Source organism: Panicum virgatum, chromosome 6N (assembly GCF_016808335.1).
Source record: "Panicum virgatum strain AP13 chromosome 6N, P.virgatum_v5, whole genome shotgun sequence".
Lineage (NCBI taxonomy): Eukaryota > Viridiplantae > Streptophyta > Magnoliopsida > Poales > Poaceae > Panicum > Panicum virgatum.
Window position 1 is genome coordinate 45594734 of NC_053150.1, and position 20684 is coordinate 45615417.

Genomic DNA, 20684 nt, shown 5'->3' on the forward strand with positions numbered 1-20684 from the left:
TAAGGTGTTGGCTGCCCCTCACCCCCTCATTTGCCTCACTAAAAATCCAGAAAAAAAGAAAAGAGAGGGAGGGAGGGAGGGAGAGGCAAAGCGGCGAAGCCCTGCCGGATTTTCAAGCCGGCGACTGTAGGTAACTAAAATTTTCTACATTTTATAAATAGATTATGTTGTAATTATTTTTTTGAAACAGTAAATTAGCAATCAGTTCAATTATTGTTAGGAGTGATTAGTGGTACATTTAGATGCAGTTACTTATAGTGATCAGCGTTGATATAGTACATTTAGTGTTAGATTTAGTATTAGAAAATACTAGAAAATTGTTAGAGAAGTATTAGAAAATCAAAAAAATTGCAAGATAATATTAGAAAATTGTAGAAAATGTTAGAAAATTGTAGAAAATTATATAAAATGTTAGAAAATTGTAGAGAATGTTAGAAAATTGTAGAAAATTATAGAAACTATTTTATTGAAACAATAGATTAGCAATCAGTTTAATTATTATTAGGACTGATTAGTGGTATATTTAGGTGCAGTTACTTGTAGGGATTAGCGTTGATATAGTACATTAGCAATCTAATTAATTAATGTTAGTAGTGATAATTGCTAGATTAAATATTAGAAAGTATTAGAAAATTGTTAGAGAAGTATTAGAAAGTCTTAAAAATTGCAAGATAATATTAGAAAATTTATAAAATGTTAGAAAATATTAGAAATTATTATAAATTGTTAGAAAATCTTAGAAATTATTTAGGAAATATAAGGAACTATTAGAAATATTTAGATGTGTGTGATTGTATTGAATTGTTTTGATCTTACGTGGTAGGTATGGCCGGGGTTACTCCTGCGTTGCTGGACCCAACAATAGACTCGGGTCACCGGTCCTTCCTTGCGAAGGTTCAGCACCAAGAATTAAACGTGTCGCGTCCACGTCCACCTGCAGAGTTGGTTTCTGTAGACCCACGATGGGTGCCCAGGTGATATGTCGTCTATTTCTGTTTTTATCTGTTATACATTTTGTGATATAATGTATTAACATTTGTGCACTGTATGATGCAGGCTGAGCGAGGCAGGTCTTCTCCCCGTGGCTCGTCTTGCTGAGAGTGCTTTGGTGAAGCTAGACAGGTCTCTACTTTCAGCTCTCGTTGACAGATGGAGACTTGAGACACACACGTTCCACCTCCCTTGTGGGGAGATGGCACCGACCCTGTAGGACGTTGCGATGCTGCTTGGTCTTTCTATCACCGGAGACGCTGTCGGGCCCCGCGTGGTACCTTTTACGTGGCTGGAGGATCTTGAGGAACGTTTTGCAGTTGTTGCCACCACGATTGATCCTGAAGATTTCAATGAGCACCCACAGTCGAAAGGCCTTCCAAGTCATGGCTCCTACAGTTTCAGGTACAACTTCGTACAAAACAATGTGTTGATGTATTTTATGGCTTTGAAATAACTCATGTGTTTCTTATTCTCAATGTTCATACTTCATTGCAGTCAGATCTGTTGGCAGCCCATGCTGATGACTACAGCGTGACTAGATCACTCGAGGCATACCTGCTGTGGTTGTTTGGGTACATCATGTTCAACAACTCACACGGGCACTGTGTGGATAGGGTGCTTCTGCCCTACGCACAGGAGATCGCCGATGCAGATGAGGATGCCATACCCTTATATAGTTGGGGTTCAACAGCTCTTGCATGCACATATCGTGGACTCTACAAGGCATCACGACAGAATGATAGGAATGCTGTCCTAACGGGGTGCCCAATTCTGCTACAGCTTTGGTCTTACGAGAGGATTGTTATCGGTCGTCCCATGATTGACCAGTCACCGTACAAGCCGGATATGTACGGTGACACGGAGGACGACAGACCCACCATGGGGACTCTCTAGTACTCTCGATAGGTATGGACCCGATAAAAATTTATATTCTATGCATACTATGGTCATACATTGTTCCCTCAATACCTTTCTTATGGACACATAATTTTTATTTTTGCAGAAAACATGGGCACATGTACAGACCCGCGGGGTCTTATCCTGAGTTTGTTGCCGAATTTGATCGATTGACCCCAGAAGACATTGTGTGGGAGTCATACAGTCCTTCGGCTATAGCCGCACGTGCACCGCTTGGGATATCTTTGGTGTGCACACAGGACCAGGGCCTATGGATGACAACTACAGCTTTGGTGTACGATGTTGCATTTGAGGCCCACTGCCCGGATAGAGTCATGAGGCAGTTCAGTCGACGCCAATCTTTCCCTGTGTCTTCAACGTTGGATCGTGTTCAGCGCCACGATCATAGGTAACAAAAATGTATAAGTCCCCATGTACTAATAACGTGAAACTAATTTCTATTTAACGTGCAGTTTATCAAGGGCTGGACATCCTTTCTCGACAATGTGGGTCACTAGATTACAACCATGGGTGGCTGCATGGGATGATGCAGGTGACCAGTTGGCTGAGGATACCGGTCCACACACTGAGCCTTCGTTTCGGGTGTACCTGACCTGGTACGAACCGAAAACTCGTTGTCGTTTGACGTATGTTGACATGCATCCACAGCCGCATGTTGCGACTTCGCAGGATCGCAATGCACGACACAGGGATGAGGCATTAGTTGGGGCCGTGAGTAAATGTTGATGGCATTTTTGATCTTTTAAGATTTGTATACTAAGTTATTTTGGTTGCAGTTCGAGGCCTGTAGGTTGCTTGAATTAGATTGCTCACTGAATGTAATGAGGATTCATGGCGGGTCTACGACGAGCATGCCGGCACAACTCGAGGCCTGGACCACTCAACGTGATAGAGCCCGAGACATCCTTCATGCCTTTGGTACGCGGACGGAGTACGAGGATTCCTACGGATCGTCGCAAGTGTCGATGTCGGTTCCTTGTGGTCCCGTATGGCAGCAGCCTCCCTTATACCACCGACAGTACGAAGATATGGTGTGATATTTACCGATCCGTATGTTTATATGCAGTATTTAAATACGACTCCACACAAGGTACGGGTACCCCGGTTCTCAGCCCTATGGAGGGCCAGGTGCCTCGCAAAGGGCTCCATTTCAAGGAACCCAGTTTACCTCTATGCCACCAGCTGGAGGGACTTTAGGTAAATATGTGGTGCATAATTTTATTTGCTTATGTTTTATGGTCGAAGGCTCATACGTTATTATTTATACTCAGGATCACAACAGTTCACCGGAGCGGGGCCGTCTTCGTATCACCCTATGCCGCCACCAGGAGGATATGAAGGAGCTTCTTCCTATCCACCACCACCACCTGGAACACAGGGTACGTAGTATAATTTATACGGAATTGCATTCACCTATTGACTGTTGCTTAAAAAAAATTGTGATCTGTAGGGTGGTCTGAAGACAACGACGCGGCCTCCTTCGACGACTTTACACAGTTGTTTGCTACGCCTGCCCAGGACGATGATCCCAGCTTGCATACACCTGTGGCTTTGTTACGCCGTCCTGCCAGAGACGTGAGGCCACCGGACCGTCATAGCTACCCTACATATCACGTACACGCACAACGTAAGAGAGGTCGGAATGGTAGGGGTGGTTAGTTGTTGGCACTTGTTTCTCTATTGTTATTATGGACTGTTTTGACTGTTTGGATTATGGTTGTTTATGATTGTGGTGGTTTACTTGTCATTTGTTTCTATAGATATTATTGATGTGAACTTGTTATGTTTGTGGATTCCATAATGCTCGTGAAATAAGGGAAGTTCTTGCGATTTTTTCCCGTGATTTAATGAAGGACAAGTTAGGTGCGGGAGGAGTTAGTGGCCGAGATCCCGCCGACGATGATGACGACTACCACATACTGAGTAAACTTCGTGACACGCTCGTATAGCTCAAAATAGGGACCATAGTGTATCTAGCTGCGAGTACGAGATCACAGGTTGCCACTGCTCAGCACGGCTATCACGGGTTTCCCATATGTCGCATTGTTTGCCCAGACAAACGTGACAAAAGACACCAGCCCAATAGCAGTGCCCTTTCACCATTTCAAAAAGATGTGACAACACGGCAACCACACCAGCTCACCTTCAAAGCAGTCTCTCGGGCGAGGACGACGGAACTGTCATTCTACAGCGAAGGTCTGTGGCGTGTAGTGGGGAAGGCGGCATCTAGGTACGATCGACCGAGCGGCAGCGATGCAGTGCTGTGAGTCTGCATGCACTTAGATGCTCTGCATGCACAGAGATGCATCGAGTAGTCAGTTTGAGAATTGAATCTAGCCTTTTCAGTGTTCGGTCAGCTAGCCTCTTCACTGTGTTGTCATGTAGGCTTTTCAGGTGCATTTACACTCCACACTCCGGGTATCAGATCTTTGTGCACCTATAAATACTCCGAAGTTTGTGAACTTCTAACATCACTCAAACACCAAAGCTCATTGTATACCCAATGTCTGGAGGTGGGTCTAGCGGGAAGAATTACTACGGTTTTGGGAAAGGAAAAGGGGGAAGAAAGGGAGACCCCATAATATGGGAGGGGCCTCTTGGACCTGATTCCTTTCTGGAACCAGTGTTTGAGTTTCCACCACAGCACAAGAGTGAATTTACCAATGAAACTCCTCTTCGACAATACGATAACCGTATAGAACCGTGGCCAAAATGCAGACATTGTGAGGACTGCTTAGTGCAGATGTGCACCGACGGGTAGGATGGCGGTCAGCGTTTCTTCAAATGCCCACATGCATGGGTAATACTCGGTTGTTTTATTTCTTTATCTTCATTGAGACACCTTACATGAAATTTATTTTGCAGTCTTCAGATGCTCCAGAAAATTGTGATTTTACCAGGTGGGTCGATCCTGCACCAATTGATTCAGTTCAGGAGTTCATCGAGTACCTCCAGATAAAGATCTTTGATCTGGAATGCAAGGTGAACCATACGAGGAAGTGAGCGAGGGTAACAAAGACGACGAAGATGATGATACCAGCAATGTTGCCGCTTCACAGGATGAACCAGAACCATGCACTATTCCTTACTGCAACTGCCCTTGTCACAAGGAGAAGGACCCTGCCCCTCCGGCACCACCGCCTGCACCACCTGCAATGGGTGGATACTGCGGAGAAGGCTCAACGCAGTTTGCTACGTGGGGGTACGGCTACTAGGACTACCTAGTGCTAGTGACATGCTGTATCGTTGTGTTTGTTGTATTTTTTAAATTACCTAAGGCATGTTAGCTTAGTTCAGAATCTGTTTACCGTAGTTGCAACGGGTTCTGCCATGCCACTGCATGTTTGATGTGTGTTTCATTAACGTTGTATTATGATGTAATTCCTATGGTTTACATTGTGTAATGCAGTTTTTAGTTCTTAATTCTTACCGTTATATTTGATGTGTGGTTCACAGTATTCTAGTCTCCTGAAAAGGTCCGAAAATATTAAAGGCAAGTTCGAAGATTCACTAGATTGTTTGTGCGTGCGTGGCACCTCGGCGCCGTGATCTGTGGCGCCAAGACGTGTTATCTCGGCGCCACATATTACGGCGCCGACCCCCATGGTCTATTTCTACAAAAAGTTACAAAAGTGCACATATGTGAAATTCTTTCGCGAAAAGGGCTAAATTGCAAAAATTACGGCTGGTCGCCCCGCAGCTGGGCGACCGGCCCCCAGGGACCTGCGCGCAATTTTCTCCGCAAATATTTTTTCAAAAATGCCCCTGCCGCCCCGCTGCCGGGCGGCCAGGTCCTGGCCGCCCGGCAGCGGGGCGGCCGGGGTATATTCCTGTAAATTTTCAAATCGAAAATATATTTTTGTAAAAAATGAAAATAAAAAAAATAAAAAAACCGCGATCCGGCCTCCCCGGCCACACCGCTAGATTCATGAGGAGGGAGCCCGCCGTTGTGCGCCCTCGACTTGGATCCGTCGCGCCACCACATCCCGCCGCCTACCGATGCACAGCTCCTGCGCCCCGAGGGGCGGCTCCGCCACGTTACATCGCGCTGTCGCTGAAGGGTCGCGCCTCCGCTGGAGTGGAGAGGTGCCGCTGGGGTTGGGAAGGGCTTAGAAGCCCACGCAACAGGACACGAGCAGGCACAGAGAGAGAGGGGGTGAGTGGAAACCCTAAATGCTCCTTACATGTGTGGCTAAATTAATGGTCGGCCGTGCTTTTTCTGGGCCTCTGCAATATTAACCGAGGTGGATCTTTATAAGTGGCTTGCCTTCGAAAATAGGGGTGTTTTTGGAGGCAGGCTTCTTTTAAGGCTCGTCGCGGTTACTAGATTTTAGGAGTCAGCCTTCGTAAATCAATTAATCGAGAAGGTTTTTTACCAACTCGGTTAATGAAAAATATCCGTCTCGGTTAATCCAAGAAATTAACCGAGACGGTTGAAATTTCTGCTCGTCTCGGAAGTGTTTCAAAAAGATTGCGGTAAATTATTATTTTAATAGTGATGGCAAGACTGTTCTGAACCGTGCAAGAAACGTTGGTGAACTATGTCCTTCATTAGTGCCCATCTATTTTCTTACAATTTTTTACCTTGAAATGTGGGTACTTAGAAAAATCGACAAGATTGAGGGGAGTGTTTTTATGTAAAAAGACACAAGATGCAAAATGGTATCTTTATTGCCTTGTCAATTGGAGAAGTGTATAAAAAACAAAAATTCAGAAGTTAGGCATCCTCAAGCTCTTCCATTATAGTGGCTTCCATATGAGTGGACTGAACTGGACCGGGTTGAAACAGCTTCACCATGTGATGCCACCGACATGCATTTGTTGTGGTGCTGGCAAGAAGGAAAAGTACAGCACAAAGGTCATGCTCTTGCAGTGATTGTTGATAATTAATGAGATTTTGGTACCTCATGCAAGAGGTGCGACAACCGACCTGATAAGATAATGTGTCGATGGATAGCAGATGTTGTGTGCGTGTCCAATCTAGCGTAATTACCCAAAATCATGGATCCTACAATCCCAAAATAAGGTGAAAGCTCATGTAGTCATGCTAAGGGCGCAAGTTAGTGTTTTTTAGCTTGGTCCGAAGCAAAATTCTCGTTGCAAACAAGTTGGCACATCTAGAAGCAGATGCACATCTTTAACCCCATTTTCATTTAAGGCAAAATAGGCACTTTGGTCCTTCAACTTTGCTCCAAGGGTCAATTTGGTCCCTCAACTTTCAAAAAGACCAATTTGGTCCCTCAACTTTTGTTTTTAGGTCAAATTTGCCCCTATATTGATGTAATGCTCCATAATACCATGAGACTAACGCTAAAAGTCATTGTTACCCTTGGCTATTTCCTCTCCTTCACAATTTGCATACTTAGCAGTGGTGCAACAAGTTAATCAAATATGTGCATGATATTTTTATGTGATCTAGACTAAATTAAATAAAAAAGTGCATTTCAACAAATACGAGAGACATCAAATCAGCCGACATGACAATATATTTATTGTGACCTATTATTGATTAATTACAACTATACAATAATGAAAATTGAGTATGAGAAGGAGTTAAGGGTAAAAATGATTTTTCACATCTATCTCATGGTATTATGGAGCATCACATCAATGTAGGGACAAGTTTGGTCTAAAAATAAAAGTTGAGGGATCAAATTGGTCTTTTTGAAAGTTGAGGGACCAACTTGACCTTTAAATCAAAGTTAAAGAATCAAAGTAGCTATTTTGCCTTCATTTAACAATACCTAAAAGTCTAAGAGTCACTACGAGCATGGACGCTCCACTTAGTGTCTTCTGCCAAGCGATATTACGGGGTTGTTTGGTTTGGGAGGGCTCCCCCAAAATGGCTTCACTAGTGAAGTCAAAGCTGGTGAAGAAAAGTAAAAAATTGCGTCACCCGTCTCCTAGTTCATGTTAGTGCAAAATGGCTTCACTAGTGAAGTCAAAGCTGGTGAAGAAAAGTAAAAAATTGCGGCACCCGTCTCCTAGTTCATTTTAGCACTAATTTATAAAACGGCTTCACGCTACTGTATCTCGATTTGTGTGAAACAGGTAAAGCGGAAGTCAGAATAAGCCCTGCCAAAGAGACCCTTCCGGCCAACCAAAACAACACATTGCAGTATCTCGATTCGAGTAAAACAAGTGAAGCTGAAGCTAGAATAAGCCCTGCCAAACAGTCCCTTGTAGCTAACCAAAACCGGACTACGCTTGATGGACTACCAAACAAAGATGAACTAGAACTGCGTTCATGATGTACGCGAGGAACAACCGGAACGACACTAATAAGAGCATCGATGGCTGATCTGAGCATTCGCCTATCATTGTTGGCCTCACCTTATGGGGGAAAAAAGAGAAAACATGGTTGGCATGATTTTCAGTTGCTTATGTAACCACAACCTATGTAAAAAAGCTGCTTATGATCAGTCCTCCTGCACGCCTTAAAACTACTTTTCTTGGATATGTTAATCATTGTGCACTAGTGCCATGAATCACGATAGATGGACGGCTGTGGCTCAAACACATCGATCCGCTAATCAAATCTCCGCGCCGCAGCAAAGCACACTAATCATGCTCCCTGGCCCCGCATAGGAAGCTTCCTTGGAGGAGCTGGGCACACCACCGGCAGCATAAACTAGTAACACACAACTTTGATTGAGAATGTTAGATGTGGCAGTTCCGGTAAACAATGCCGTCTAACACGTCAAAGGAGTGCGTACGTACGCTACCAAAACATCATTTGACAAATCCCTCGAAAAAAACATCATTTGAAAAATGCATTTGCACAAAAGAAAGAATGGGGAAATGAAGGAGACGGCATTCTCCAGGTCAACGCAGCCAGATTATGGTTTGGTTCTTGCCAGATATAGCGAGACAAGATTTTTGCCTGTCGTGGACACACAAAACTCCAGATGACCAGATCTGGTTAGAAAGTACAAAAAAACCTCGTCTCCTATCGCCCAAAACCTGCCAATTGAGGCCTTGTTGAGATGAAATGTAAATTTTTTTTGCGATGAAATTTTGCTAATTTGAAGTACTAAACGAAGTCTATTTACAAAATTTTTTATATAGATGGGTTGTAAATCGCGAGACAAATCTAATGATGCTAATTAATCCATAATTAATTAATAATTAGATGATGGTACTGTAGCATCACTGTTGCAAATTATAGATTAAATAGGCTCATTAGATTCGTCTCGCGATTTACAGCCCATCCATGCAAAATTTTTTGTAAATAGACTTTATATATTATTCCATACATACATGTATCCAAATATTCGGTTTACAGGGTCAGATCTAAATAGGCCCTGAAATTTAGGCCACTTGCCGACTTGCAGTCATCATCATCAGACGAAACGCAGCTTTTCTTCTACCAGAACAGGTCCGATGGTACTTCGTCAGTTGCAGTCTTGCAAGAAACCTGAAGAAGTTCCCAAAAAAGTTGTGCAGTTTCAGAAGCCGCAAGGCCGCAACCGCGGGGAAAGGCCGAGACTCGGGTCGACGAGAGGAGAGGAGAGAAGAGAAGAGACAACCGAAGGCGCCGAATCGAATCAGGGAAAGGGGAAGTTCCCTCCCAGCGCCCCTGCCTGGCTGCCTCGCTCTCCACTCCGTTCTTCTGTCAGTGTGTTCGTGTGTCGTGGACGAAACGAAACCCCGCGTCCATGTGGGGGCTTTTGACTTTGATCCAACCAAGAACGCGTCTCTCACAGCCGTAAAATACTAGCACCGGTCGCGGCTTACTTTGCTTCCATTCCATCATTTGGTTGGTTTCCCACTCCTGCCGCTCGCGTGCGCTTCTGCTTACCCGTTCCTGCTTCCGTCGTCTTAGTGCGTGTAAATCTGATCTGCTTGTGTCGCTATATCATTGGGGTGTCTGGAGTTGAAGTTGGAGTTGGCAATGTCCTGGGAAGGAAGGAGTATTTGATCTGGCTTCCGTGAGAGTTCTTGCTGCTGTTCCGGTGCTGGGATTGGGCGGATTGGAGAGCGGTTCGTGTCTTGCCGACTTCTGTGGGGAAGCTACTGCTCTTCTTGATTTCTGATGCGGAGTTTCCCTTAGCCACTTAGGATTTGGGAAGGAGGGATCTTTGATCGATTTCTGCACTTCTCTTGGTGATTCCTCTTCTTGTCAACTTGGGGATTTCTGCGAAGGGGAGTTTCCATTCAGTTGAGCAGCAGAGATGAGGCTGACTGTTCGTGTGGTCGAGGCCCGCAACCTGCGGGCCATGGATTCGAACGGGTTCAGCGATCCCTACGTGAAGCTGCAGCTTGGGAAGCAGCGATTCAAGACCAAGGTGATCAAGATGAACCTGAACCCGACTTGGGATCAGGAGTTCAGCTTCCTCGTCGGCGATGTCAGAGATGTGCTCAAGCTTGATGTCTATGACGAGGACATCCTCCGGATGGATGACTTCCTGGGGCAGCTGAGGGTGCCATTGGAGGATGTGCTGGCAGCCGAGGATCTGTCGCTTGGTACCCAATGGTACCAGCTTCTTCCGAAGGGCAAAACCGACAAGGCGATCGATTGTGGTAATTGATGAACATTCATCTGGTTTATTGTTCGTTTTTATTTGTTATGTTCAGCCATGCACCTTTCTTTGTTCATGTGAATTCAGAGTCTGACTTCTGAAACTTCATACGATTTTACTGGTCACTTAGTACAACTTGCTGTCAAGTAAGATCTAGCACATGAGTTGCAGACTTGTAGTTGATGTTGTATTCGAAAAAAGTCATCATCACTTCATTTTTCATTTGCTTTCACCTTTCAGGGGAGATTTGTGTCTCAATATCTTTAGAATCAGCTGGAGCCACACGATCATGGTCTGATGATCTCGCAGCTGAATTAAGTGATATAGAGAGAGATTATTCATTGTCAAGCCAAAGCACAGCTCCATCGATTGCATTAGCTTATCGAGAAACTGAAACTTGTAAAGAAGATAGTATCAATGAATATTCTGATGGGTCTGAAATCCCTGCAGAGGATAAATGTAGTGAAGTTACTAACAGAAATCAAGCTGCTGCAGAGGACAGGTCAAAAGGGGATTCTTATGCAGCTTTGAATGGAACAGAAACTTCTAGTTTTAAAACTGATAAGCCATCATTTGTTGATCGTGTCTGCCAAATATTCGCTAGAAAAAATGGTGATGTGGTGCCACCCTCCTCAGGAAGCTCCGAGGCTTCAGAAGAAGTTCAAGAGGAACCAGGAGGATTTGAGATTCCAGTAACCCAAAATGATAATGCGTGCCCAGAGGCTACATACAGTGAACTACTGAAATCTCTTGAATCACGGCATGAAGGAGTTGAGATGCCTGTAAATCTACAAGGAATTCTTGTTAACCAGTCATATCTTGCATCACCTAGTGATCTGAATAACCTTCTCTTCTCACCAGATTCAGATTTTAAACAAACAATGATTGAGCTTCAAGGTTGTACTGATTTCAAAACTGAACCCTGGAGGCTTGATAGTGATGGGGAGTCCTTGAAGAGAGTGGTAACTTACACAACTGCACCATCGAAATTGCTTAAAGCCGTTCTAGCAACAGAGGAGCAATCTTATTTGAAGGCTGATGGAAAAGAGTATGCAGTTTTGTTGAGTGTAAGCACCCCTGATGTTCCTTGTGGTACTTATTTTCGGACGGAAGTTCTTTTCCGAATCATGCCAGGCCCCGAACTTGATTCTCAGCAACAGACGTCACATTTGGTAATTTCTTGGCGCATGAATTTTCTTCAGAGTACTATGATGAAAGGTATGATAGAAAATGGTGCAAGGCAAGGCTTGGAGCAAAACTATGCACAGTTTTTGGAGTTGCTATCAGAAAAGATAAAACCTATTGATGTAGAAGGTTCTGGATCTGACAAAGACCAGGTCTTAGCCTCTTTGCAAGGGGGGCAGGAATCTGATTGGAAGATAGCATTTCTGTACTTCTGCAACTTCGGTGTCTTGTCCTCCCTTTTTGTGTCTATTTATGTTGTTCTGCATGTTTTACAAGTGAGTTCAGGTTCTGCTCAAGGCCTTGAATTCCCAGGATTAGATCTGCCAGATTCGCTCAGTGAAATTATCATGGGTGGGCTGTTGTTTCTTCAAGTGCAGAACATACTAAAGAAAACTACATGTTTTGTTCAAGCAAGAGGACAAAAAGGTAAATTATTTTTTCTCCCATCTTCAGTGCCATCTCATGACATCTCTAGCATGAAAAATCAAAATAAGGTTTTGAAACTTTTAGTTGGGTGGAGAAGTTCAGGTACAATTGATTTTAGCTTGAAAATTAGTGTAAACAAAACAATGACACTCAACTTATCTGAAATCAACTTGTTCTTAAAATTGGCACTTCTATGGCTAGCTACATAAGGAATTACAAAACTTAAGTTGTTACAGCTTTTTCCTCAAGAAACTTATGGAACTAGTGCAATAGCTTGATTTTCTTGGAAGAAAGACTACAACCTTATGCGTGCGTTTGTTTTTGTATGCATTTGGATTTTACATGCATGAATGTGATATACTGATTATTAGAGATATGTATAGTAGACTTGCCTTGTACTCTAATACTGATATACGTCTATTTTGTCCATATTTTTTCCTCATGTAGGTGGTGATCATGGCGTAAAAGCACAAGGTGATGGATGGTTGTTAACAGTTGCTTTAATTGAGGGAATCAAATTGGCTCCAGTAGATGCTACTGGTTTCTCTGATCCCTATGTCGTATTTACTTGCAATGGGAAAACAAAAACAAGTTCAATCAAGTTCCAAACACTGGAACCTCAGTGGAACGGTATTCATTTTCTGGTGGTTTTTTCTTAAACTCTGCCATCTTCTACATAACTGTGTCAGAAGGAAATTGTAAATTTGAACTGCACTATTTTTAGTAGCATAGAAGCATTGTGTTTTGCTGTATATCTGTTGAGTGGCGACAGACAGCTAAACTTATTCCACCAAATCTTGCAGAAATATTTGAATTTGATGCAATGGATGATCCGCCATCAGTGATGAGTGTACATGTGTATGATTTTGATGGACCGTTCGATGAAGTTACGTCCCTTGGACATGCAGAAATTAACTTTGTAAAATCAAACTTGTCAGAGTTAGCTGATGTATGGGTTCCTCTTAAAGGTAACTTGGCCCAGTCTTGGCAGTCCAAATTGCATCTGAGGATTTTCCTGAACAATTCAAAGGGGACTGGCATGGTTACCGAGTATCTGAGCAAAATGGAGAAAGAGGTTGGTAAGAAGGTGAGAACTTCCGTTCCTTTCTACTATGAAGTATAATGTTAGTGCATGATTTTTGCCAATCTGATTTGAGTAACTGTTGCCAGATGACATTGAGGTCTCCTCGGACCAATACTGCATTCCAGGAGCTGTTCTCTCTGCCAGCAGAAGAATTTCTCATCAGCAGTTTCACATGCTACTTGAAGAGGAAATTGCCTACACAGGTTGTATTTTGTATTTGCTTACACAAACACTTACATTGTTTCACAATCGTTTTCTACTTTTCCCTATGGAAGAATGCTGGCTGTTGATATTTCCTAAAGTCTTTGTGTGCGCGCATTTTCGGAAGTATAAAAGATGAAATAACTAATTTATGCATTTATTTTGAAAAGTAGTGCAAACTTCGAATTGCTTTTTTTTCCTCGAATATGCAGGAGAGCTGCATATCATTGCATTAAGAAGTGGAAAGGCTAAAATAGCCGAATACACACACCACTACGCACCCGAAACACACACCACTGCCCCAGCCATTGGGGTTTTTAAACAGACATTACACTCGCGCCAAAAAGAACAAGACTACTACTAGGCTGTTGCTAGCAACTCCTAGTCAGGGAGCGCAACAGCGACCGCTGCACTTAGCCCTTTGCACCTGAGAGCATCCATAGTTCAGCTTCTTCCCGTGCAAGCAAGAGGGCTCTATCCACGCTGGGAGCAATGCTTTCAAACACAGCATCGTTTCTGGCCTTCCAAATAGTCCATGCCCCCAAGACCACGACCAGGGTGTTGAAACCTCGCAGCGCACCAGCACTTATTCTGTCACCAGCCTGCTGCCACCACAAGAAGAAATCTGCATCATTTGGAAGAGGTGTGACGTTCTGAAGCCCAATATAGATTAAAAACCGATGCCAAAATTGCCGGGCAAACACACACGCCGAGAGAATATGGTTGATCGTCTCCTCTTCCTGCTCACAGAGAGGACAATGTTCTGGATGGGAAAGACCCCGGCGTGCAAGTCTGTCCGCTGTCCAACAACGGTCATGAGTGACCAGCCACAAGAAAAATTTACATTCCCTTGGAGCCCAGGTCCCCCAAATCAGTTTGCCTGCTGCGAAACAAATGGATCCATTAAAAAGGGCCTCATATGCTGAACAGGTAGTAAACTGTCCCGAAGCCTCAAAACGCCATTTGTGGACATCCTCAACCTCCGGATGGAGGACCACTTCCTGTACCATATCCCAAACATCTAGGTATTCTGAAAGGACTGCAACCGAATAGTGACCCTGGATGTCCTCGAGCCACATATTGTTGCTCAAGGCTTCCTTGACGGTTCGCCTGTTAGCTCTTCTCTTTTGGGAACACTAGCGAAGAGGTGAGGAGCCAGCACCTCAATTGAACACCCATTCAACCATCTGTCTGTCCAGAATTTAGTTTTTTCACCATTGCCGACCTCAGATGGTATAGCAATAGCAAACAGTGACTTGGCACAGGAATGAACAGGAACTGGTAGAGAGCTCCATGGCCTCCCAGGTTCAGTTTTCCAGAGCCACAACCATCTGACTCTGAGTGCCCAGCTGAAGCGTTGTAGGTCTAGAATACCAAGGCCGCCCAGCTCCTTAGGCATACAGACTTTAGGCCAAGCTAATAGGCAATGCCCTCCATTAGCCTCTTTTCAACCTCGCCACAAAAAATTTCGAGTTGCATCATTTGTGATTTCAAAATAGAAACTAACTGGAGATGTAAGCCAGGAGTGCCTTGTGCATTGATTTTATTATTTTATCCCTCATCTGATTTGTAAAGACAGGCTCATAGATTTCCTTCCATGCTATGTATGTTAAATGTTTGTATATTTTTATTTCTTTTGTCTGATTTATTGGATCAACTAACTGGGTTCATGTACCCTCAGTGGTTGTAAATAGCTCAGTACTGGTCCAGTCAATTAACAAGTATTCTTCTACTTTTAATTTCAGGGTCATCTTTTCTTATCTCCAAGAACAATTGGGTTTTATTCAAGCATGTTTGGGAGGAAAACAAAATTTTACTTTCTATGGGAGGATATTGAAGACATACAAGGAATACCTCAATCAATATCATCATGGAGCCCATCCGTTGTAATAACTCTTCACAGAGGTAGAGGCATGGATGCAAAGCATGGTGCAAAGAGCATGGACGATGGAAAGCTTAAGTTCTGCCTGCAGTCTTTTGCATCGTTTAGTGTAGCCCATAGGTAAATGTCCAATTTTCTTAAACATATGGAATATGTCCCATATAGCTCTTATAAATCAAACTCCACAATAATCTCTGTCGCAATTAACTTTGTTTAAATTATCAGGTCTGGTCTATATTTTAGCACCGATCCACAGTGTCTCGATTCTTGAAATATCTTTTGCATGGCTTATAGGTTCTCACCAAAATAAATAGGGTTTGTTGCCCTCGAAAAATTATAAATATTGTTCATGCTTTACAGGACAATAATGGCATTATGGAAAGCAAGATCTTTGAGCACGGAGCTTAAAGTACAGCTTGCTGAAGAACAGTCCCAAACTAACAGCCTTCAGAGTGAGGACAGTGATATATTTGTTGGTATTGAGGATGCCGAGGGCCTTCAGATGACTGAAGTTTTCTCCTCAACCATTTCGACCAATGTAAGTTCAGTTAACTTATACTATGGCAAATCTGAATATACACCTGCCTGTCTGCAGGTTCATTAACTACTTATATTCTGGTGCATCACAAGAAGTTGAAATTGACGTACATGTGTCTCTTGCCAGATGGCCTCACTTATGGAGGTGTTCGAAGGGGGTTCTCTGGAAATGAAGGTAATGGAGAAAGTTGGATGCCAGAAATACTCAGCTACACAGTGGGAATCAGATAAACCCAATGAGTGTCAACGACAAATTCATTACAAGTTTAGCAAGAAGTTGTCTCCTGTTGGAGGAGAAGTCACGGGAACGCAGCAGAAATCTCCTATGCCCAATAAGAAAGGGTGGGTTATTGAAGAGGTGATGGAGCTCCAAGGAGTCCTTCTTGGCGACTTCTTTACGGTTTGTATACATTCTTCAATCTTCTGCTCCTTGGTATTCTGGTTGGAATTTATATGCTCCCGTTATTGTGCTTGAAAAGTAGCTCCTTTCTTATGGTTTTGGTTACGACAGATTGCCTGTTTCCGCATATCACCTGGGAAGTGTAGTTGACCATGCATTGCAAAACAGAACAAAAGGTTGAATTGGGAGTAGTAGATTTAACTAAGACACCACGTATAGAAACTCAAGTCTAGATTATCCGTTTTTTCTGCTTTATTTATACCTAAATGTTCTTTATACTAAACTGTGTTACTGTAATAGAAGCACATCATTTAAACCAGCTTGTCAAAATCTATGTTATTTGAACGAAAAGGCGAAGTATATTAAATGAAGTACTTTTCAGATTCTAAGTTTGCCATTATATATAAAACATTGCATTTTGGAGGGAAAATCACAAACTTTATCTTTGGTGCCTCAGACATAAGAAACTATGGATATCAATTGCTTCATTGCAAGGTAACATCGATTGGATCACTGGAGTACATGCTTGTCAACTGGTCAATGGCATGATATTCCGTGATTATGTTCTGTAACATAGTCAAGGGCTAGCTATGCGTGGACAAAAATTAGCAGCATGTCCTTTCTCATCATGTGAAAAATCAAACTTGCTTTGATGATTCTCTTCATATTAGCAGAATGAACACAGTATTTTTGACCTGCTCTCCTCTCTTGTATTTGCAGCTTCATATAAAGTACCAAATTGAGGACCTTGCACCTAAGCAAAGGGCAAGCAACGTCCAAGTTTTCCTTGGGATCGAATGGTCAAAGTCCACCAGGCATCAGAAGCGAATCGAGAAGAACGTTCTTTCGAGTTCATCCGCTCGCCTCAAAGAGATGTTCAGCATGGCATCAAGGGAGCTCTCACGTGCCAGATAGGGCCACCCTTGATCTGTCACCATCCCTGTGCATAATACCGATCGGTGAGACGGTGACTGAACATTTCCTAACACTGGCATGGCCTGTAGATACATTGCGTTGCTGAAGATTAGATACGCACAGACAGCAACGTTGCTGGGCTGAAGATACACACAGGCAGCAACTAATTCTGATTGTTGTGTTGGATGAATAATGGGGAACGGCCGCTGCGGTAAAATTTTGGTGAACTTAGGCGGCATCCTTCACCAGTTTGTTGTACTTGATCAGAGACTACACTGCTGAAGTCTGCAGAGGTTGCAGAACTTGGATACCACTCAAAGGTCTACCATACTAGCATAAGCATGGACTTGGGTCATCACATAGTAGGATAGCTCAATAGACAGTAGCTCTATGTCCGGCTTGCAAGTTTTTTTCTTTCTTTCTTTTGTATTGCCTGAAACAGACAGCTCTGATTCTTTTGTTCACGTGTTGAACTGTAAATCCGAGAATAAGTCGATGGAAATAAAGCCGTGTACTTTACATCCTTGGCAGGCAGGAAATCGACTCGGCTGCTGCTGCTGCACTTTTGCCATGGCGCCAGTTCAGTACAGTATCAGCATAGCGCGTAGCGATGACGACGGCAGGCGAAGGCTGCCGAGCCGGATGACCTCGCGCTAGGATTTTAGCGTGCGATATTTTGACGGTTAATTATGGTGTCAAACAAAACCAGTTTACAAAATTAATTCCAGAACCCCCGCGCTAGTGACCTTGAAGAATCTAATAAGGCCTTTGACAATGCGATTTAAAAATAGTTACTTGTAGCATCACTGTAGCCAACCATCGATTAATTACCGTCATTAGATTCGTCACGAAAAGTTACACACTTTCCTAAAAAAATTTACAAATAGACTTTATTTAGTACTTCATGCCTGCGATATTTTCTTTTCGAGAAACGTGCGCGCTATTTTTTAAGCATGCCAAACAAAGCCATTACCGGGCATGGGCATCCTGCCGAACGAGACCTGACACCGGACAGCTCCCCCCGGCCTGAAGCTCTGCTGGAAGCCTGAAAGGGACCTGGCGGCACAGCTCTTATCGTCCAACCTGACTAGGCGAAGCTGGCGAAGACGGCCTCCAAGAAGAAACCCGGCGCCGGGCGTGCTCGGCTCCTGTCCGTATCGGCGCGATCCGCCCGTGCCGGCGGCCACGATCGCCGGCGCTCGCCCGTCTCCTCGGTCGGGGATCTGGTGGGGTGGGGGACACGGGAGAACCGAGAACCGGAGAACGTCACGATCTCCGCACAAATAGGCGTGCAGAATTCGCAGGGCACGGCCTGTTTCGCCCCTCCCTCCCTGTTTGGGTGGGTGACCTGGGCCGCGCACCGGAGATTTAAAAAAAACCCGCCTGTGCTGTGGGGCCCGGCGGACAGGGGCCGGCCGAGCACGCACGCAGCCCATGTGACCCCGTCGGCCATAAAACTACGCGAGCGCCCGGGGCAGCGGCCTGCTGCCCTTCCCGGCCTCGTCCCGACTCCCGATCCCCCGGCGATCTAGAGATATCCTCTCCCGGCTAGTGGCTTTGTTTGGTTTTACAATAAAACTAGCACGTATATTTTCCGAGAAAAAAAATCTTATATATATAAAATATTAAATGAAATCTATTTGCAAATTTTTTTAGAGATGGTATAACTTTTCGCGATAAATCTAATGACAGTAATTAATCAATGATTAGCTACAGTGATGTTACCGTAACCATCATCTAATCGCGCAGTCAAAGATCTCATTAGATTTATCAGGGTAACTAATACGAAGATTCTAAAATTGATTTTGTAAACTGATTTTATTTGACATCATAATCAATGGTCAAAATTATTACTATTTCTATTCTAACGCGCTATTGTAGCGCGAAGCAAAGGCCAGTAGCTAGCGGGTAGCGATGGTGATGCACGCATCCCCAAAATATCAACCGTCGCTTCTCCACTAGAACATTCTTCCCCCATTTTATTACCATTTCTTTCCCCCAACTACTCGATTAAATTTTTCACACGATAGCATTATTCTTCTCCCCGCACTCTTTTTTTGCACGGATCAAAGGGTAACTAACTGCTAATTCAGATTCTTTTTTAATCTAATACGGAAAGGGAAGGATTTTAGTTAGAAAAAAGGTCTACTAGTACTATAGTACACTATATAGTACTACTACCAAATATGAGCAGGATATACTGGTCGAGATAAAAAGACACAGCACGTATTTAAAAGAGCGGAGAAAAGCAAAAGGGGATCGGCTTTTTCTGGATCAATTTTTTTTCTTCTTCTCATCTCTTCGCTTTCGAAAAGCCTGTACACAGTACTGCAAGTGCAACACCATCGGAGCACGCTGCGAATATTTACAAACGGTACAGCAGCAAGCGCGAGCGACGAAAACGAAAGAAGGAAAAAAAAAGGAGCACGAAATGGTGGGGGGAGAGGAAAAACACATGAAAAAAAAAGGAAAGGCGCTACTAATTGGGAGCGGAGCACTAGAGCTAACGGAGCCTCTGCCTGCCTCTCGAATTCCTACGCGCACGCGGCGGGGCCGCACCGACCCGGCCGCGGCCCCCGGTGGCCTCCTGGAGATCTCTCCTAAAACCGGGCGGCCAGGCCCGCTGCCACGGCCGCGTAGTCGTCGTCGGCGGCGGGGGGAAGGAGGCGGAGGCGGAGGCGGCAGAGCGGGCAGGTGGCGTGGTCGTAGTCCAGCCAGGTCTCGAGGCAGGCCCGGTGGAAGAGGTGCCCGCAGGGGAGCCGGTTCACCACCGACTCCGGCTCGAACCGGGCCAGGCACACGCGGCAGTCCGCGCCGGCGCCGGCGCCGCCGCGCCGGCGCCCGAACCGCGACGGGCGGAACCGGCTCCGGAACCGGTCCGCGAGGCTCGGCCCCAGGGGCGAGATCGACGACACCACCTGGCGGTGGTGGTGGTGGTGGTGCTCGTCGGCGGCGAGGCCCTCCCACGGCGACGGCGCCGCCAGGCCCAGGAACACCAGCGCCGCGCGCACCAGCCCCGCCAGGATCGCCACCGACACCGCCGTGTTGTACAGCACGAACCCCATCAGGCTGTCCTTGGGCGTCGGCATGCTCGAGATGCCCATCCTCGCCGCCCGATCCGTCAGGCTCCCTCGATGAATTCGCCAATTTCGTCGAGCTGGGTTGCGGATTTGGGGAGGAGCCCGCCTGGGACCTGATTGCAATTTGGGGGTTTTTCGGGTAGGGGAGGTGGGTGCGATGCGGGAGGAGAAAGATTGGGATGATAGTGGTGGATTCCAGTGGGAGGAGGTGGGGGCGAGCTATTTATAAACGTCTCTGGGTTTCGGTCTTTTTGGGCCTCAGTTTTTCTAGCGGTGGGTGACGGCCTGACGGGTAAAGGCGCTGCTGCGTCACAGTTACCGTGAGAGGTTATTAGTAACATTTTGATTGTTAATTGCGGTGTCAAATAAAGTCAATTTACAAAATTAACTTCAGAACCTCTGTGTTAGAAATTTTGAAGAATCTAATGAGGCCTTTGACCGTGTGATTAGATGATAGTTACTGTAGCATCGCTGTAGCCAATCATCGACTAATTATCGTCATTAGATTCGTCGCAAAAAGTTACATCCATCCCTGAAAAAG

At 44.7% G+C, this 20684-nt stretch overlaps 2 protein-coding genes across 2 annotated transcripts; one reads left to right on the plus strand and one right to left on the minus strand.

The window, feature by feature from the left end:
• The first annotated feature begins 9277 nt into the window (after positions 1 to 9277).
• On the plus strand, positions 9278 to 17587 carry LOC120677703 (C2 and GRAM domain-containing protein At1g03370-like). Its single transcript, XM_039958870.1, has 9 exons — positions 9278 to 10434; positions 10674 to 12044; positions 12492 to 12674; positions 12848 to 13131; positions 13215 to 13331; positions 15075 to 15331; positions 15572 to 15749; positions 15876 to 16148; positions 16869 to 17587. The coding sequence occupies exons 1-9, from the start codon at positions 10086 to 10088 to the stop codon at positions 17061 to 17063; spliced, it is 3207 nt and encodes a 1068-aa protein (XP_039814804.1). The 5' UTR covers positions 9278 to 10085; the 3' UTR covers positions 17064 to 17587.
• Positions 17588 to 19314: 1727 nt separating this feature from the next.
• On the minus strand, positions 19315 to 20355 carry LOC120679706 (probable E3 ubiquitin-protein ligase XERICO). The gene has a single exon (XM_039961362.1). The coding sequence runs from the start codon at positions 20165 to 20167 to the stop codon at positions 19664 to 19666; it is 504 nt and encodes a 167-aa protein (XP_039817296.1). The 5' UTR covers positions 20168 to 20355; the 3' UTR covers positions 19315 to 19663.
• Between the last annotated feature and the right edge of the window lie 329 nt (positions 20356 to 20684).

Coding starts and splice junctions, on each gene's coding strand:
- LOC120677703 (XM_039958870.1), top strand. CDS start 10,086: ATGAGGCTGACTGTTCGTGTGGTCGAGGCCCGCAACCTGCGGGCCATG. Junction 13,332..15,074: donor AGAGGAAATTGCCTACACAG/GTTGTATTTTGT, acceptor TTTTAATTTCAG/GGTCATCTTTTCTTATCTCC. Junction 15,332..15,571: donor TCGTTTAGTGTAGCCCATAG/GTAAATGTCCAA, acceptor CATGCTTTACAG/GACAATAATGGCATTATGGA.
- LOC120679706 (XM_039961362.1), bottom strand. CDS start 20,167: ATGGGCATCTCGAGCATGCCGACGCCCAAGGACAGCCTGATGGGGTTC.